The sequence below is a fragment of the Stegostoma tigrinum genome, chromosome 18, assembly GCF_030684315.1.
Source record: "Stegostoma tigrinum isolate sSteTig4 chromosome 18, sSteTig4.hap1, whole genome shotgun sequence".
In the NCBI taxonomy this organism is placed as follows: domain Eukaryota; kingdom Metazoa; phylum Chordata; class Chondrichthyes; order Orectolobiformes; family Stegostomatidae; genus Stegostoma; species Stegostoma tigrinum.
The window spans coordinates 31,164,105-31,182,177 of NC_081371.1; the positions used below are offsets into that span (position 1 = coordinate 31,164,105).

General features: G+C 39.1%; 1 protein-coding gene across 12 annotated transcripts in view; it reads right to left on the reverse strand.

Moving 5' to 3' along the window:
• The window catches only part of dock4 (dedicator of cytokinesis 4), a 402,360-nt gene that overhangs the window by 172,108 nt on the left and 212,179 nt on the right, over window positions 1–18,073 (reverse strand). For all 12 annotated transcript variants that reach the window (XM_048548410.2, XM_048548411.2, XM_048548409.2 and 9 more), the window contains one exon: window positions 15,768–15,893. In XM_048548410.2, the coding sequence (XP_048404367.1) occupies window positions 15,768–15,893 (126 nt within the window). The remainder of the gene's footprint in view (window positions 1–15,767; window positions 15,894–18,073) is intronic.

The following is an 18,073-nucleotide window of genomic DNA, read 5'->3' on the forward strand; positions in this document are numbered from 1 at the left end:
GCCCCAGGGGAATGAAATTTCTTTCAGGAAGCACTATTTCATGACTATAACCTATAGCTTCTTCAATTACATCAACATCTGTCTCTATCTTTCTCTGTTCCAATGAAAAGACTCATCATTTTTCAAGGTTTTCTCCATAACCATGGATTCACAATCAGTAGCGAATGGTCTCAAAAGCTTTAATGTACTTTATGCAATAGGGTGGCCAAACTGCACATAATATTTAAATAGGGGTGTAACCAACATATTAATAAATACACAATTACAAGTTCACTTTTGTAGTTTTATACTCCCACAAGTAAAACTTCATTGGCCTGACATTTGAATCCCTGGGTCTCTATCCATCGGAACCCTCAGTTTCTTTTTATTAATTGCGCAACATCAGTTACTTCACTATAATTCCTTGAACAAAAAAAGTGGAATGCTTCTTTGCTATTAGACTAAAAAGAAATCAATCTGGAAAGCAGTACTGGTGCATTGTAAAAAATAATCCCCACTTTGGCTATCACTGTCCTCACTTGACAATTTTCTATTTGGATTTGCTCTTCTGCAGGAGTGGGGTCCCTGCTGATTTTTCACACTTCCATGTAGTGCTGAAGTGCTTTGTAGAAGCTCTGTTGTTGTCTCCAATGAAATCATTAAGTCAGTACAAAGCTCCATTCCTTCCTGCTCTCTACAGGCCATGTTGTAGTTTATTTGTTCATTAAGCTTTGAGTGAACTTGCCTTCAGAGAATTTCATTCTCATTGTTATCATGCAAAATTACAAGGATAGCATTATCGAAGGGAGAAGTATTCTCACTGCACTCCCACATATAAAATATGTCCAAATAGTGTTTTCATGTAAAACCGCCTACACATTTGTTGTGATAATGAGAACTTGCTGCCCTCTACTGGTAGAACTTGTTTTCTTCTTGAGAATAAATGTAAGCATCATCAGTTGTGTTCAGATCAATTTAATTCCAAAATGGGCATAGCATCTAAACGTTAAAAAAAAGACTGTAACAGGTCATATCTTTTTCACGAGAATTGCTTGCGTTCATTGAAGGAGACCTTCAGCCAGTCAGCAACTACTCTAGTAATGAAGCTATTTATGAGTACCTCCAAGAAAATCCTCCAGATTGACATCCAATCTGGATCATTCAGGCTGTGATAATGGGAACTGCAGATGCTGGAGAATCCAATATAATAAAGTGTGAAGCTGGATGAACACAGCAGGTCAATCAGCATCTCAGCAGCCAGGCCTGCTGTGTTCATCCAGCTTCACACTTTGTTACCTTGGATCATTCAGGCTGCCTATCGAGACCCACTGCAATCACTGTAACTTTGTGGCTGCAATTCCATACTAATGTGATAATTGGTCTGGTCAGAAACGTAACTGATGCTCAATACCCGAAAGGTCATATGGAGAAAATGTAATACCAGAAATCTGCCTAAGTGTAAAACAGATTTTGCTTTCTATTTCTTTTCAGAAACATCTAATTGGGGAAGATGTTGCATTGTAAGTTTTCACCCAGCTTAAATGATGAACACGCACGATGCAAGTTGGAGCTACTTCTAAATTCCAACCACTGTTGGGTGTTATTCGCCTACTTAGAAGATTTACCCAGAGCCAACCATTTATACAGTATATAGTCAGAAAGTCACATAGCATGGAAAAAGACCCTTCAGTCCGATCAGTCCATACCGAACATAATCCCAAACTAAGCCAGTCCCATCTTCCTGTTCCTGGTCCATATTCCTCCAAACCTTTGCTATTCATGTACTTTTGAATGTTGTAATTGTACCCACATCCATCAATTCCTCAGAAAGTTCATTCCACACGTGCACCATGCTGTGTAAAAAATTTGCCTCATGTCTTTTCTAAATCTCTCTCCTCTCACTGTAAAAATGTGCCTCCTATTATTGAAATCCCCCATTCTAGGGAAAAGACAACTACCATTAATTATAACTAAACCTCTCATAATACTTCCATCAGGTCACCTCTCAACCTCCTACACTCTGATGAAAAAAAGTCCCAGCCTATTCAGCTTTTCTTTACTGCTCAAACCTTCCATACCGAACAACATCCCAATAATTTTCTTCCAAACCCTCTCCAGCTGGACAATATCCTTCCAATAACTGGGTGGCCAAATCTGGACACAATTTTCCAGAAGAGGCCTCACCAATGTCCTGTACAACCTCAACATGGCTTCCCAACTCCTACACTCAAAGGACTGAGCAATGAAGACAAGCATGTCAAATGCCTTTTTAACCACCCTGTCCACATATGATGTAAACTTCAAAGAAATATGTACCTGCACCCCTAGGCCCCACTGTTCTACACCCCCAAGGCCCTACCATTAATTGTATGAACCCTACCCTTGTTTGTCGTACCAAAATGCAATATCTCACAATTATCCAGATTGAATTCCATCTATCATTTTTCAGCCCAATGACCCATTTGATCAAGATCCCTTTGTAATCTTAGAAAACCTTTGCTGTCTACAATGCCTCCAATTTTGGTGTCCTCCACAAACTTACTAACTGTGCCTTCTATATTGTCATCCAAATAATTTATATAAATTGCAAACAAAAAAGGACCCAGAAACAATTTCCTGGGACACTGCTGGTAACAGGCTTCCAGTCCAAAAAAGGAACCCTCCACCATTACTGACTCCTGTGGTTAAACCAATTATGGATCCAATTTGCAAACTCACCCTGAACCCCATGTGAATTAACTTTACTAATTAGCCTACCATGCAAAATCAAATAAACAACATCTACCGCTCCGCCTTTAACAATCCTTTTGGTAACTTCCACAAAAAAACTCAACCAAGTTGGTGAGACAAGATTTTTCTCACGCACAACCATGCTGATTATCCCTAATCAATTTTTGCCTCTCTCAATGCCATAAATCCTACATTTTATAATCACCTCCAAATCACCCACAACCAAAGACAGACTCTCAGGTCTATAATTCCCCAGTTTCTCCTTACAACCTTTGCCACCCTTCAGTTATCAGGCACCTCACCTGTGGTTATAGATAATGGAAATATTTCTGCAAAGGGGTCTCGTAATATCCTCCCTTATTCCCTACAATGTTCTGGAATACATTAGATCAGGTCCCAGAGATTTATCCACCTTTATGTTCTCTAAGATCTCCCGAACCTCCTCTTCTGCAATGTGAACTGTTTTTGAAATATCAAAGTTTATTTCTCTGCATTCTCTAGACTCCATTTCTTTCTCCACAACAAACACTGATGCAAAATATTCATTTAGTATCTCTCCCATCTCCTGATGTTGAAGGGAAGCAAATCCATCAGCAGGATAGCTGCTGAGTGCAGCTGTAGGCCTGCAATTCATGCAAGAAGTTGAGTGTAAATTTCTGATCTTCTCAGGCCAGCCTCAAGGCAGTTGCCTCCTCCTGGATTTGGCTCTCAGTGCATGAACCACTTGCCATTGGAAAGATCCTGGCAAAGATGCAACCAGTCCACAGTCGAGGAATTAATTCTGCAGATTGGCTACCTGTCGTTGCCACATGAGAGCTCTGATCATGACCAACCTTTGGGAAAATCATCCAAATGTGAGAACCTATTGGACCACTGACAATGCTTGCATCTCCTGTCCTACCTTCAAGCCCTCCCCACAGGAACCTGAAGGTCTATTTTAAACTTCCTCAGAACAAAATGAAACATGACTTCCTTATACCCCTAAACGGATGTGGAAATGTTTTCACAATCCTGAAAAGATTCAGAACGTTGAATACCTCCTCCACTTTTTTAGTCTACTATTCTTACTGCAGGATGTACTAACCACAAGACTAGTTTTCTAATCTCAGTTTAAAATTAGAAAATGCAAATTTTACTGCAATATCGTGAGGTGCATATAGCCTTTCACAACAGCAGTATTACTTAAAAGATGAGGTAGAAAACACGAATTACCATTGAACGAGAGGTGGATTATCACTTTCAGCTGACATGCAAAAGCAACGGTCTATTTAGCTGGACAGACAGATGTACAAAATCCCATGGCATTAGTCAAACAAGGGCAGTGAGTTCTCTCAGTCTGCAGAATTTGAAAGCAAGTCAACTGGGATTAAAGAAGGTTCTGTTTGAGTGTTTCATGCTTCTTTCTGAATTCTTGGTTCATCTATTCCTTCACATGGTTTTGCAACCGCATCTCATATAGTTACTAATCTACACCATTTTAAAGATTCATTTCCTATGACTAAATGCTCAATAAGTTTATTTAGGTTAACTTATTTTCAAAAGTCTTGTTAATTTTCCAATTAAAGTCATGTTCTATATATCCTCATTTTTTATATATTACGTAGATGTGACCTAAGCTTTCCCTCTACCTATTTGCACGTTTTGGCTATTGTTCCAGACCTGAGTCCATCACTCACTTCAAGATAGTAAAAACTGCAGGTGCTGGAGAGGTGGAGGAACACAACAGACCAGGCAGCAGCAGAGAAGCGGGAAAGTTGACATTGGTTATCCTCGTCTCTCCCTCTTATCCCCGCCTCCTTGACCAGAGGCACCCTGTCCATCTTCTCTCTCACCCATCCACTTCTCCCATGCCACTTACTAATCCCCACCACTGCCTACCTGCACTTACCTATCACCATCCCACCTACCTTCCCCTGCTCCTCCCTCCTCTCTTTATGTCGGAGCCCTCTTCCCCCTCCCTCATTTCTGAAGAAGGGTCCCTACCCGAAACAACAACTTTCCCACTCTTCTGGTGCTGCCTGCCCTGCTGTGTTCCTCCAGCTCCAAACAGTGTTATCCCCATCACTCACTTTTTGTCTTTCTTCTTTTCTGTTTAGTCTTTCTAGACATTTTTCTATTGCTCTTTTTTTTTCTATCCTTCCACTCCTGCACTTTTTGGTACTCAACCCTCCCAATTCCCTGACCCTACCCTTTTGTGCACCTTAACTTTCCCTCTCTGTTGCCAATAGCTTCCATCCCTTGGCATCTTTTGATGTGCTCTTCTGGCATTTAGCACTGGCCCATTAGAAGCAGCAACTCTAAATGCTCCGTTCTACTCTCCTCTTCTTCTCTCTCAGTGTATTCACTGGCAGTCAATCTTGCCAATCTTCTTCCAATTCAACTCATCCCTCGTAATGAATCTCTTAGCTGCTGTGTGAAATGGTATAGCAAGCCACTTAGTTGTATTAATCCGCTAAAAGGAACAAAACACAACATTGACCTAGGCATTGGAAAAGGCAATAGTAAACTTAATTCTGTCAATCCTGCAAGGTTTTCCTCACTAATGCTTGGGGGCTAGTGTCAAAATTGGGTGAACTATCTCACAGACTAGTCAAGCAATATCCTAACACTGCAGAACAAAATCCTGAGTATAACTACATCCCAGACACGAGTGTCATCATCCCTGGGTACGTCCTGTCCCACTCACAGGGCAGATTCATTTTAATCCAGTCAATTATCACCCATCAGACTACTCTTGAATATCAACCAAAAAATGGCAAAATAAGTCATTAACAGTGGTATCAAGGAGCCGAGCAATAACATGTGTACTGATGTTCAGTTTGGGTTCTGCCTGAGCCACTCACCATCAGTTCAAATAAGGTCAACCCAAGAGATGAACTGCAGCGTAGAGTGGAGAGTGATTGCCCTTAACATCAAGGCAGCATTTGACCAAGTGTGACATCAAGAAGCCCTATAAAAACTGGAATCAATAGAAATCAGGGGGAATTGGAGTCATACCTGACAACAATCAAAGATGGTTATGGTTGTTAGCAGTCAGTCATTTTAGATCCAGTCATCCTTGCAGCAGCACCTCAGAGTAATGTCCTAGACCCAAAAATCTTCAGCTGTTTCATCAAAGACCTTCCCTCCATCGCAAGTGGGGAACTTAACTTACGATCACGCTACTTCAGCATTTATGCAACATTTAAGCAATGCTTACATCCAAAGAAACCTCTGCCCAAATGCAGCAAGACTCAGACAATATCCAGTTTTAGGATGACTAGTGGCAACTGACAACTTCCACAAAGTGTCAGGCGATGACGATGTCCAATGGGAGAAACTAACCATTGCCCTTTGATATTCAATGGCATTATCCACACTGATCCCACGCTAACTAATCCTGGGGGTTACTATTGACCAGAAACTGACCTGGATTCACTACATAAATATAATAGTTGCAACAGCAGATTGGAAGCTTAGAATCTCAGTGAGCAACTTACTGCATGACTCTCCAAACAACATTCCCTCTTAGCTGCACATGTGCATGCAGCCACTCTCGATGTTCCATGCACGGCAATTGGCATTGGCACGCCAATCATGGCAATGACTTCTGGCCCCACAAGTCACTGCCATTCACAGGCCTTAAAAGGTCCTTGCAGCTGCTAAGAGAATTAGAAGGAACATTGTGTCTGAGGACTGCACTACATCTACTAGGCACAAATCAGAATGGTAATGGAATATTCACCAGTTGCCTGCAGCTCCAACACTGAACAAACTTGACAACATCAAGAGCAAAGTAATCTGTTTAATTGGCACCGCATTCACAAACATTTACTCTCTTCACAACTGATGCACAAGAATGGCAATATGTACCACTTTCAACTTGAACTGCACAAATTCACCAAAGCTACTGAGACAGCACCTTACAAAGCTATTACCATCTAGAAGGGCAGAGCAGCAGATCCTTGGGAAAGCTGCCACATGCAAGTTCCTCTCCAGGTTCCCTCTCACTTTTACTTGGAACTGCTGCGGCTGGGTTAAATCCTGGAACTATCTTCATCACAGCACCGTGATATAGTGAAACTGCAGTGATTCAATAGGTACCATCTTCTCAAAGATAAATAGGGATGTACAATAAAGTAAACCCAGCCAGTGAAGCCCACAGCCCATGAATAAGGGCAGCACGGTGGCTCAGCGGTTAGTACTGCTGCCTCACAGCACCAGAGACCTGGGTTCAATTCCACCCTCAGGCGGCTGTCTCTGTGGAGTTTGCACATTTTCCCAGTGTCTGTGTGGGTTTCTGCCAGGTGTTTTGGTTTCCTTCCACAGTCCAAAGATATGCAGTTTAGGTGGACTGGCCATGCTAAACTGTCCGTAGTGTTCAGGGTGTGTAGGTTAGATGGATAAGCTAAAGGAAATGTAGGATTAAAGGGAAAGGGTGGAATACTCTTCGGAGGGGCAGTGTGGACTTGTTGGGCCGAATGACCTGTTTCCACACTGTTGGGGTTCTATAATATGAAGGACCGTGCCCTAACTAAGGATCTCAACTAGTGTGAGAGGAGGCTTCACCTGAATGAGGTTAATTCTGGCAAAGTGGGAAAAAGAGGCCCTTCGCATAAGGTTTACCACAAGAAATAAAGTCTTTAAAGCAAGACGTGTGGAAGAGGATAGAAGGCACTGATTCAGAGGATTATCTTCAATGAGACTGGCAGCAGAGTGGTGATAAATGGTGTCATGAACCAAAACATGATGCAAGTGAAGGGAAAGCAGCTGATTGTTGAATAGGATTGGCAAATATTTCTAGTCTTTGAAGTACAGTCTTCCGTTTGTATTTATATCTTTAGTTATTTTGTCTCCCTCCCTTCTTAAAAGTACCTTCAGTATAAAATTGATACTACTGTTTGGAAAATATAATTACAACAAAATGTAAAGAGCAGAACTTCTTGTGTAATTAATACATTAAATAAAATACAATATTGATGGCAGGATGTGTGATATGTTCCTGCAGATGCATGTTGGAGCTGATGGACACTTAGGTAGAATTATTTACCACAGAGAGTTTTATAAGCTGCATCTTTAAGTAGATTCAAGGCTGACATAGATGGGATATTTAATCAGTAAGGGAATCATGACAGGGAACAGACAAGAAAGTGGAGCTGAGGACTATGTTAGAACCCTCACTGATTTTTCATGATTTTTACATTTTTATTATTTTATCAATTTTGGTTTGGAGTTGTGAACTGGGAACTGTGAGCTATAAATGCCTTGTGGACTTTAGGGTAGCTTGTCATAAAAGGAAAACTACAGACCAAACAAGCTTTGCTAGATGGTGAGGCCAGGCCTGGAGGTTAATTGTAGACTAATTCTTGATTAAAGCTGTTCCAACAGATACCATGAGCCCAGGAAGGGAATTGTGTTTAAACAGCTAGCAGAAGTTGGCTATTAATGAGGTCCGCACCTGGGAATTGGTTCCGGCAATTCTGGAAGAGACCCTGTGTTCAAGCGGATAGCAGTCATTGAATGATAATTGAGGCCATGGGAAGAGATGATCAGTTTATCAGAGTGGAACCGGAAATGAAGTTTTATTTTGAAACTTTATTTTCTGGGAGACATCATGAAGATTTGAAAACTCTGCCTAATCTGCTAGACAAGCTTCCAGAAGCCCAAACAGTAGAAAGGTGAGGAAGAAATATTGTTGCCTTTGCCTGGATGAACTGAGAAGATGACCCTGATCAATGTTACAGAAAAGCAAATCAATGAGTCCACACCTATGCTTCTGAAAAAATAACAAACATACTGTAAAAGCCATTTCAGTAATCTGGAAAGATGATATATTTTCATTTATTTGACCCTTAACTGTGTTTATTTGTCTCGGGGTTGAAAATAAATGTTATGGGCTTAAAGCATAAACAAAACCGGTGTCTGGAATTAATTAATTATCAAGTCCAAGGTTGATTATTTGAAAATCTGGTTAGGAACCACTGACATAATTATTGGGGGCCTTCAACCGTTTAATTTTACTGGTTGTGAGTACAGAGGTAGAGAGGCTGACTTGGATCAACTGTGAGGCTACTTACCATGACAATCAAATCAGATCAGATCAGCCAGGACTTCCTTCGTTGTCAGAGCTGACCAGACGTGCTGAATGGCATGCTTCAGCTCGTAGGTTTTGTGGAATGAATATAAAAACAACTTGCAGCCTGCTTGTCTGACATTCAATACTGGATGAGCAGAAACTTCCTCTGCTTTAAATACGGGAAAAGTCAGTGTCTTTGGTCCTTGTTACCAACTCAACTCTCTCCCTGGCAACAGTCGGAATTATGCCAATCTTTCTAAAACCTTGGAATCACATAATACCAAGAAGAGCTTGATCTCATCCTTGCCATCTCTGAGACCCACCGAATTCCATTCCTCAACATGAACTGATTTTGTCCTCATCTGCTGCTGAAACCTTCAATCATACCTTTAGAACCCTGAGATTTGACAATTCCAATGCCCGTTCGGCTCATCTCAAGTATTCTACCTTCATAAATGAGATTGTCAAAAACTCTGCATGTGATGTCAAGCAGGCCCTGTTCCCCTTGGCTGATAGAGTATAGCGGGAAAAATGTGACGTTGTTCAATTTAGAGTATTATTTAAATGAAGAAAAACTGCAGAAAGCTGCAACACAAAAGGTATTTAGGGGTACTTACACATGAAACACAGAAAGCTAGCGTACGGGTGCAGCAAGTAATCAGGAAGGCTAATGGGATGTTGGCTGAAGTACAACAGCAGGGAAGTCTTAAACAAGGTGCTAGTGAGGCCAGATCTTGAGTATCATAAGTAATTTTGTTCCCCTAATTTAAGGGAAGATATCAGAAGCAGGTTCACGTGGATGATTTGTGATACGGAGGGGATTTTTTTTAGTGAGCAAAGGTTAAACGGGTTGTGACTCTAGTAACTGGAGTTTAGAATGATGAGAAGTGCTCTCATAGAAATGTATAGGATTCTTAAGGGACTTGAGCAGAGTAAATGCTGAAAGGATGCTTCCCTTCATGGGACAGTCGAGGACTAGAGGGCTTAGTCTCAGAATAAGGGGTGCCAACTTAAGACTGAGATGCAGAGGAATTTCTTCTCTCAGAGGGTTGAGTGTCTTTCGAAGTCCTTCCCAGAGAACTGTGGGGACAGGGTTGTGTACATTTAAGGCTGAAATAGATAAATTTTTGATCAGTCGAGGGAATCAAAGATTACACGGAAAACACAGCAAAGTGGATATTAGGGATGTCAGCTCAGCCATGATCGTATTGAATGGTGGGGCAGGCTCAAGGGACCTATCTGGCTAATCCTATTTCTTATGGACTTGTAACACTGTTAATTGGAATGTCCTATTTACTTACTGGTGCCAAATAAATAAGTTATTATTATTGGTTTCTCTGATGGAAGAGATAAGCAGAAATAACCAAAGCTTTACACATTCACAATTTGTAACATAAAATAAAATCCAGTCCTTTTATTAAGTGAGTGCTACAGTATTTGTGAAGTATGATGACAAAAATACACAATGCTATTAAACGCAACAAAATATGAGGAAACAAATAAAGGAAATATTACCTAATATAAATAGCGCATGCTGTCACTCAATAAATTAAAAATTTATTCCTTTAAAATGTGTGCCATTCACAAGCTACTGACAAATCTAGCACATTGATGGATAATGACACTGCAAGTAAATGAACAAGATTTTATTATTTAATTTACAAGCCAGATATAAAACAAAAGCCATATTGCAGAGGTTTTGAAAGCAGGAGGTCCGTATCTGTTATGAGTACAAATAGTATGATGTCAATAGACCAGGATCTGTCAACACTGGACCCTCATTAAAGATATTGATGCCAAATATGCTGCACTAAAATAAAACGCTTTTGTTTAAGTTGCAGATTATTATTGTTTATTTAATTCTGTAATATAACATAAAAGATACAAAATCAACTTTGCGTTATAAGAAGTTCCAATTCTGTTTAGTTTACAAAAAAAACTGAAAAGAAAGAACATGTATTATTAATATTACTTGGTATTAGTAGTAACACAACAAACACTATTTGGCATTTTAATTGCCCACTGCTAACAGTTCTATCTTCAACAGCCCGATCCCTGATCTGGACTTTTGTCCCTAAACCTTTCCATCTTTTTGTTCTGCTTTCAAAGCCTACTGCTTCTTGTGGCGATCTGTTCTTATGTCTTCATATGGCTTACATCTCCACATGATTTAATGTGATCAAGCAAAATTTGACTGTGACATTTTACTACTAAAGGGCTCTATCAGAAAGTTTTCCTAAAATCAGATGCAACGTACTATTTTCTCTCTTCCAAAGACAGTATCATCCCATGAAGATACATTATAGGCAAATGAAAATAGTTTGATAAATGGGGGAGCGATACATGCCCATAGGGACAATGCAGAACACGAAAGCCAAAAATATCTGAAATTATATCTGTAACAGAAACCCCATAAAATTGTCACAGCTACTTTAGTTAATGCAATTGTGATTTCTTGACTTAAATACAACATATAAATTCCAATAACTGAAGAAAAAGACTACAGACTAATGGGATGATTGGCCCTGGATTCCCCTCTACCAATGGCCAAAAGGGATAAATGTACACATAAAACTAAAGTCATTAAAGAATGAAACAGCTAAAAACAGGATTAATATTTTTATTGCAGAAACTACAACCTTTGGTCCTCTGTAGATTGGTAGCATGAGACAGATGGAGGAACTATTATTTGCTTTGAGGAAAATTAGGTCATCAGCAGATAATCATTTTCATGTAAGTGTTTTCCAATTAACTTTTGCTCAAAGAAATAATTTAGGTTAAACTTAGTTATCTATTTTCTGCAGTTGTCACATGTGAATCAGTACAACAATTGAGGTAAGAGGCCAATGCTGAGCCATTAGAAATGTCAATTCTTACAACATTGGCAGGCTTTCCCAAACTATGTTACTACCAATAATTTACTTTGAAAGGTCAGCGTCATCACTGTTGTTCTGTACACAACTGCAAAGCAGTACTTAAGGGTACAACATCTCCACAAATGTATTCCTCAATAGTCAACACAAGTACCAACGTGAGTAATATATTCGACAGTAACTTCCATTTATATAACAACATCAAAAACTTTCCAAAGGGAGCTCACAGATGTATATCATAGAAAAATGGATGAATGCTGGAAGAGAGACACTAGGAAGGGTGGTCAAAAGTTTAACAACAGAATGAAATCTAAGAAAACAGAGAGATGGGGAAATAGAAATTTGTGGAGGAATTTTCAGCGATGGTGGCCACTAATGGTGCAATGGAATGAGCAACATATCCAGATTCAAAATGTAGTAGAATTTGGGCAATGAAGATATGGTTTACAAATAGGGAGGGACAAGGATAATGAAATGATTTAAACACAAAAAGGGGAACAACAGTTTCATTTGTAATGCCTTCAACTCAGTAGTATGTCACAATGAATTTCTGAGTACTGTTCCCAAACAAAAATGGATGGAATATTTAACGTAGAGCCATTTCAGGAAGGATTCATGCACTTGGTCAAAGGAATAAGTTTCACAAAGCATTATAAAGGAATAAGTGGAGGAAGATGATGAACTGGAGAGGCAGAGAGGATTAAGACCCCTTGAACCGGCATTACTCATCCATAAGGTTCTGGCTGATCTTTGAACTTAATACCACTTTTCTGATCCATCCCTACATGCCTTAATTCCTTAGGCTCCGAAGATCTATAACTCAGCTCTGAATATAATTATCAATTGAGCAATCCGAATTAATTGTCCTCTTGTCCTGCGGACAATGCCCCAGAGTTCCAAAACACCCCTCAGAGAAACCAATTCTTAGCACTTACCTTTTCAGGCTTTCATGGGATCTTCTACGTATCAGTGAGATCACTATCACTTCTGATTCTTCTGAACTCCACACAAAATAAACCCAATGACCTAATTCTCTCATCACAGGACAACTCCCTCATCACATTCCAATGAACCTTTGATACTTCATCTCTTGTCCAATTATATCCCTGTGTAAGCTCAGGGAGCAAAATGGTACGCGGTATTCCAGAAATAGCCTCACCAAAACATGGTTAGCAAAATTGGTTAGCACTGAACATAACTGCTCCAGAATAAAATCTGCAAAGAGAGAACCTTTTTCCCTATGGAATTAAACTTTTGTTTGCTTCAGAGCTAAAGCCAAAGCAAAACTAATGGCTTAATATGTTCACACTACCTGTCATAAAGTCAAAAGTACAAACATCATCTCCATTAAAACCACTGGAATCTACCAGGCACTTGACTACAGTCACATCTCTTCTTGGAACTGATGCAATTAGGTCTTTGTTCCAGAATGACTTTCTGACAACTTAAGAAAATCTCATAGCACAAACTCTTGTCATTGGACCTCTCTTTTTAAAACAATGCAAATTCCAACAAAAAAAAATCATGGGCAAAGTACATTTTAAGATCACCAACATTCTGACAGGTCTGGTTCAATCTCAGACAGTGTGCCAGGAGTGGGCTAGAGTGGAGAATACAGAATGGAGTTTGTGGCATGGACAAAAGCAAATAATTTCAGTCCTTCCGATATTTAGCTGGAAGAAATTTTCAACCTGAGGAACTGTGGAACTGAGAGCAATGTAGCTCAACAAAAGTTTGCAGAACTTTCAATGGGATAGCATATAGATAGGAAATGTTCAGCTAAGCTCAGGCTTATGGATGCCAGATTATGAAATGTTGGAGTACTGCCAGTACCTGACAAATGACGTGACAAAAGATTTTCAAACAGTTCTGACTTCACACTGTTCTTGCTCCGAACTGAAAGTGGCACTAACTGAGCAAACCTGACAGAAGGTATTTTGCTTGTGATTTTTTTTTTAAAAACTCATTATCACAGGACTTCTGCATTTTGGACCAAGTGTTAAATCAACACAAGGCTTCAATTAACAAAATAGAAGTTAATGGAGAAACACAGCAGGTCTGGCAGCACCTGTGGGAGGAAAGCAGAGTTAACCTTTTGGGTCCAGAGACCCTTCTTCAGAACTCAGTTGCTGCCAGACCAGCTGAATTTCTCCAGCAATTTGTTTTTTTTTCAGACTTCCAGCATCCACAGTTCTTTGTTTTTTGTTTGGTTCAAGAATTTAATACATTTTCCAGTAAAAAGCACCCCACAGCTCTTCCAATATTAATTTTTCACTCAACACCTCTACATCAAGGCATTCACTGTGGTGCTTTGGTTTGTACTGAACACATAATAAAATGCTATATACATAGAAGTTTTCTGTTTTTCTCCTACTTGGTGAAGTTTAAATTAAAAAGGTAATTTTATTCTGCAGACTCAAAAGATTCATTTTGAGGCACTATTCAAGCTCATGAGCGAGTGAAATAAGTTAATTTTAGTTTGCATTAGCCCTTATGGCACCTGTATTATTATTCAAAGCACAGTTACAATTAAAGCTGTTCTTTAAAACCTCCCCGGAGAAAGGAAAATCCAGTCAGTAACTTTACCAGATATAAAGGCCAAGTTAGAAATAATGACATAATGACATAGCCAATTATGTGAGTCAACACTTATGCCAGTAACATTACACAGACATAACGAGATTGGAATAGACATCCTGTGACCAAAGTGCATGTTTTTGTGAATTTATAAATGGAGAATGTAAATTTTAAGGTTTCCTAATCGTTGATATTACTCATTTAATTTGGTACATTTAGAATGACTGACATTTGAAGGCAAAATAAATCTCAAACTGTGAAGCTTGCAAGACTTTACTGAATTAACATCATGTCATTAAAATATGCAGTGAAAAGGATGTTTTGAAAGGGACCTAGCATATAAAACACAACTTCTGAACATCTCTCTTCAATTCTAAATTGTCAAATCTCATTGCCTTGAACCCAAACTAGCTCAATTCTATTCTATCTGCCCCAAAAGGCAGAGCAGAGATAAGCCTGAAGTCTCACTCTTTCCAACACACATGCACAGTGGCAGCAGTGTACCATTTACAAGACACATTGCAGCAACTCACTAAGGCTATTTTAATGGTGTCTTTCAAATTAGCACCCTCAATACTTGGAAGGGTAGTCAGTATAGACCAAACCTTTCAAGTTCCCTTCCAAGTTACATTCCAACCTTACTAAGAACTATTTCACTGTCACTGGTTCCACAGCCTTGAACTTCCCTCCCAGCCATACTGTGTGTGCTCATATACCACAAGGACTGCAGGAATTCAAGGAGGTAGCAAATCACCACATTTTCCCGGGCAATTAGGGATGGGCCCTAAACGCTGACCTTGCCACCGAAGCCCGTATTTTACAAACAGGCACTACAAAAGAAAATCACAACATCCTGAAAGCAATATATTCTTCAACAGAAAACATATGAAGAAAAGACAGTCTATTTACACAGCACTTTTTCATTCCTGGATTGCTCCCAGGTGCTTTACAGCCTATGAACTAATTTGGAAGTATGGTTACTGTTGTAATATGGGAAACACACCATCATGCCATCCATTGTGTACACAGCAATGTTCCCAAAACATTGGTGAATCTTTTTTTGTTTTAAAGAGGACATTGGTTGAAGGATAAATATTTGTCAGTATACCTCTGTTCTGTAAAGAGCGCCACGTAATCTTTAATATCCACCTGAAAGGGCAGATCTGAAAAATGGGAAATTTACATTGACAGCTTCCCTCTGTAATGTACTGAAGTGTCAATGCTGAGGATGTGCTGAAGGATCAAAAGGCAAAACCTTCAAACTGTCACTGAATAGTATTAAAATGCTAGCTTTTCAATGCCTTACTGTATACATGGTAGAAATAATTAAAAACTTTAAACCAAGTATGAACACTTGAAGTAAACAATTTTGTATTATCTTTGTCATATTTTGTGTAGCATAAAATACCCTGGAACAAAGCATATTGTTTTAAAATGCAGATAAATTATCTCGAAGACCTCGTGATTGACGAAAGCCAATTTGTGGAGACAGAAAATGAAGTGCAACAATTCCCAGAATTGATGTATAACAGCTTCATTGCTGCCCAACCTACCTGGCATTATTATATCTGAAAAGCCCAATTTTCTGGTGATAGCCACACCTCTTGTGAACAATACCGGGTACTCTCTCCGGATCTGATCAATATCTCCATGTAGCAGCTGTAGTGCAACTGACAAACCTTTAAAAAAGAAAAGATACATAACATTGAAATATTCCAGAGGTTGATTTACTCCTTGGAAGAAAATCTTCCACAATAAAACAGTTCAGTGAAAAAAGCACTCTAGAACCTAATGGGCTCACAATGATTTGAGAAAAACAAATGGTTCTGCTTGGATTATGCTTCATTTAAGATTATTCTGCACTGGAAATTGGCAGGAGTGGTACATTTAAATTGTACACTTCAATCAGGTACTTATCGCATTCCAACATACTACATGTTGTGTACTGCTTCTCTGGTTCCTGATTATGAGGTTAATGACAATTCTTGAGTTTAACTCCTGTTTACAAAACTTAATTACTGCATTTGATTTTGCTATGAATTATTTACAGTCTCAATTACATTCAAGCTGCACCACGATAGCCACATTTTTTATCTAATCCAATCACATGTCAACAGTGCTACTGAAGCACATCACTGTTGATTAAATAAAAATGAGTTCATTTGACGTGAAAGGACCACACCAGACTAAGATGTGCAAGATTTCCCATGAATGGCCATCCTGCACTGCAATCTCATAGAAGTATTAACTAATATTGCAGAAGCGCAATGAAATACTCCATGTTACAATGAGTCAATTAACATTTTCCAATTTTTTAAATCTATTCAAAATAACCATGTAATGGCACTTTGGGTAGTGAGCTAGCAATCTGCCCTATGCTGTCCAAGATTTGGTTTAGGTTCTAAGTGCCTCATAGAGTCATACAGCACGGCAACAGATCCTTTGCTCCTACTAGTCCTGGCTGAACATAATCCCAAACTAAACTACCCACCAGCCTGCTCCTGGCCCATATCCCTCCAAACATTTCCCATTCATGTACTTATCCAAATATCTTTTAAACATTGTAACTGTGCCCACATCCACCACTTCCTCAGGAAATTCATTCCACACACGAACCACATTCAAAAAAACGTTGCTCCTCATGTCTTTTATAAATCTCTCTCCTCTCACCTTGAAAATATGACCCTGGGTCTTGAATTCCCCCAACCTAGGGAAAAGACACCTACCATTAACCCTATCTATACCCCTCATAGTTTGATAAACTTCAATTAGTTCACCTCTCAACCTCCTAATCTGCAGTGAAAATGTGAAATGCTTTTGCATTTAAAGTTTGTATGACATGCAAGTCCACTGCACAAAACTGACATTGTCAAATCAATATACACTTATTCAAGAAATTTAAAGACTTTGCCCAAACAAAAATCCATTGAATCAAAGAATAGTTGAAAGTTGAAATATAACCATAAATCAATAATAGAAAAACTGAAACAGAAACAAGTACAACACTGTAACAGTTAAATTCTGCAGTGATCCATATGTAACTTCAAATTATGCAACAGCTACCAGGTAGACAATTCTAACACAAAGTTGGAGCGTTCCTTTTAATCAAAAAGGAGAAGGATGGAGACGCAAGTTTCAACAATAACTGATAAATTTGCAGAATTCTAACCTATAAAATTCAGGTACCTGTTCCACCAGAAAAAAGATAAACCAGTCACTAAAATGGGAATATATATTTTGACGTGACAGTACAATATTAAAGAATACTACAAAATGAGATTAAACTAAAAATTTAGAATAGATTATTGCAACACAGATCCAAACATCAGACAATACTCATTTCACAATCGTGGACTCTGGCCACTACAGTAGCGATTAACAAATTTCAATTGGAATGAGTCTGAATATTTATACCAGCTAATTTGAATTTAATTAAGATAGTTTTCAACTCTGAATTATGAAGTTTTGTACTTTACTTCAAGTACACAATTTATATTGTAAGCCTTTAAAAAGTGCAAACAATTGAAAGTGAAGATAGAAGAGGATGAAATAATGGTCTCCTTTGACGTAACAGCCCTGTTCACATCCATCAACATCAACCTGGCCAAAGAAACACTGACTACACTATTAGAAGAACCGAAGACACATACACCAGACACCACCAACCCCATCAGCAAGGACAACATCATCAAGCTAGTGGACCTATGCCTCACCACCCACTTCACTTTCAATAACAAAACCTACAGACAAACCGACGGTACACCCATGGGATCTCCGATGTCAGGGTTCTTAGCAGAGGCAGTAATGCAGAGACTCGAACTAACAGGTCTGCCAATCATCCAACCCAAACTTTGGGTCC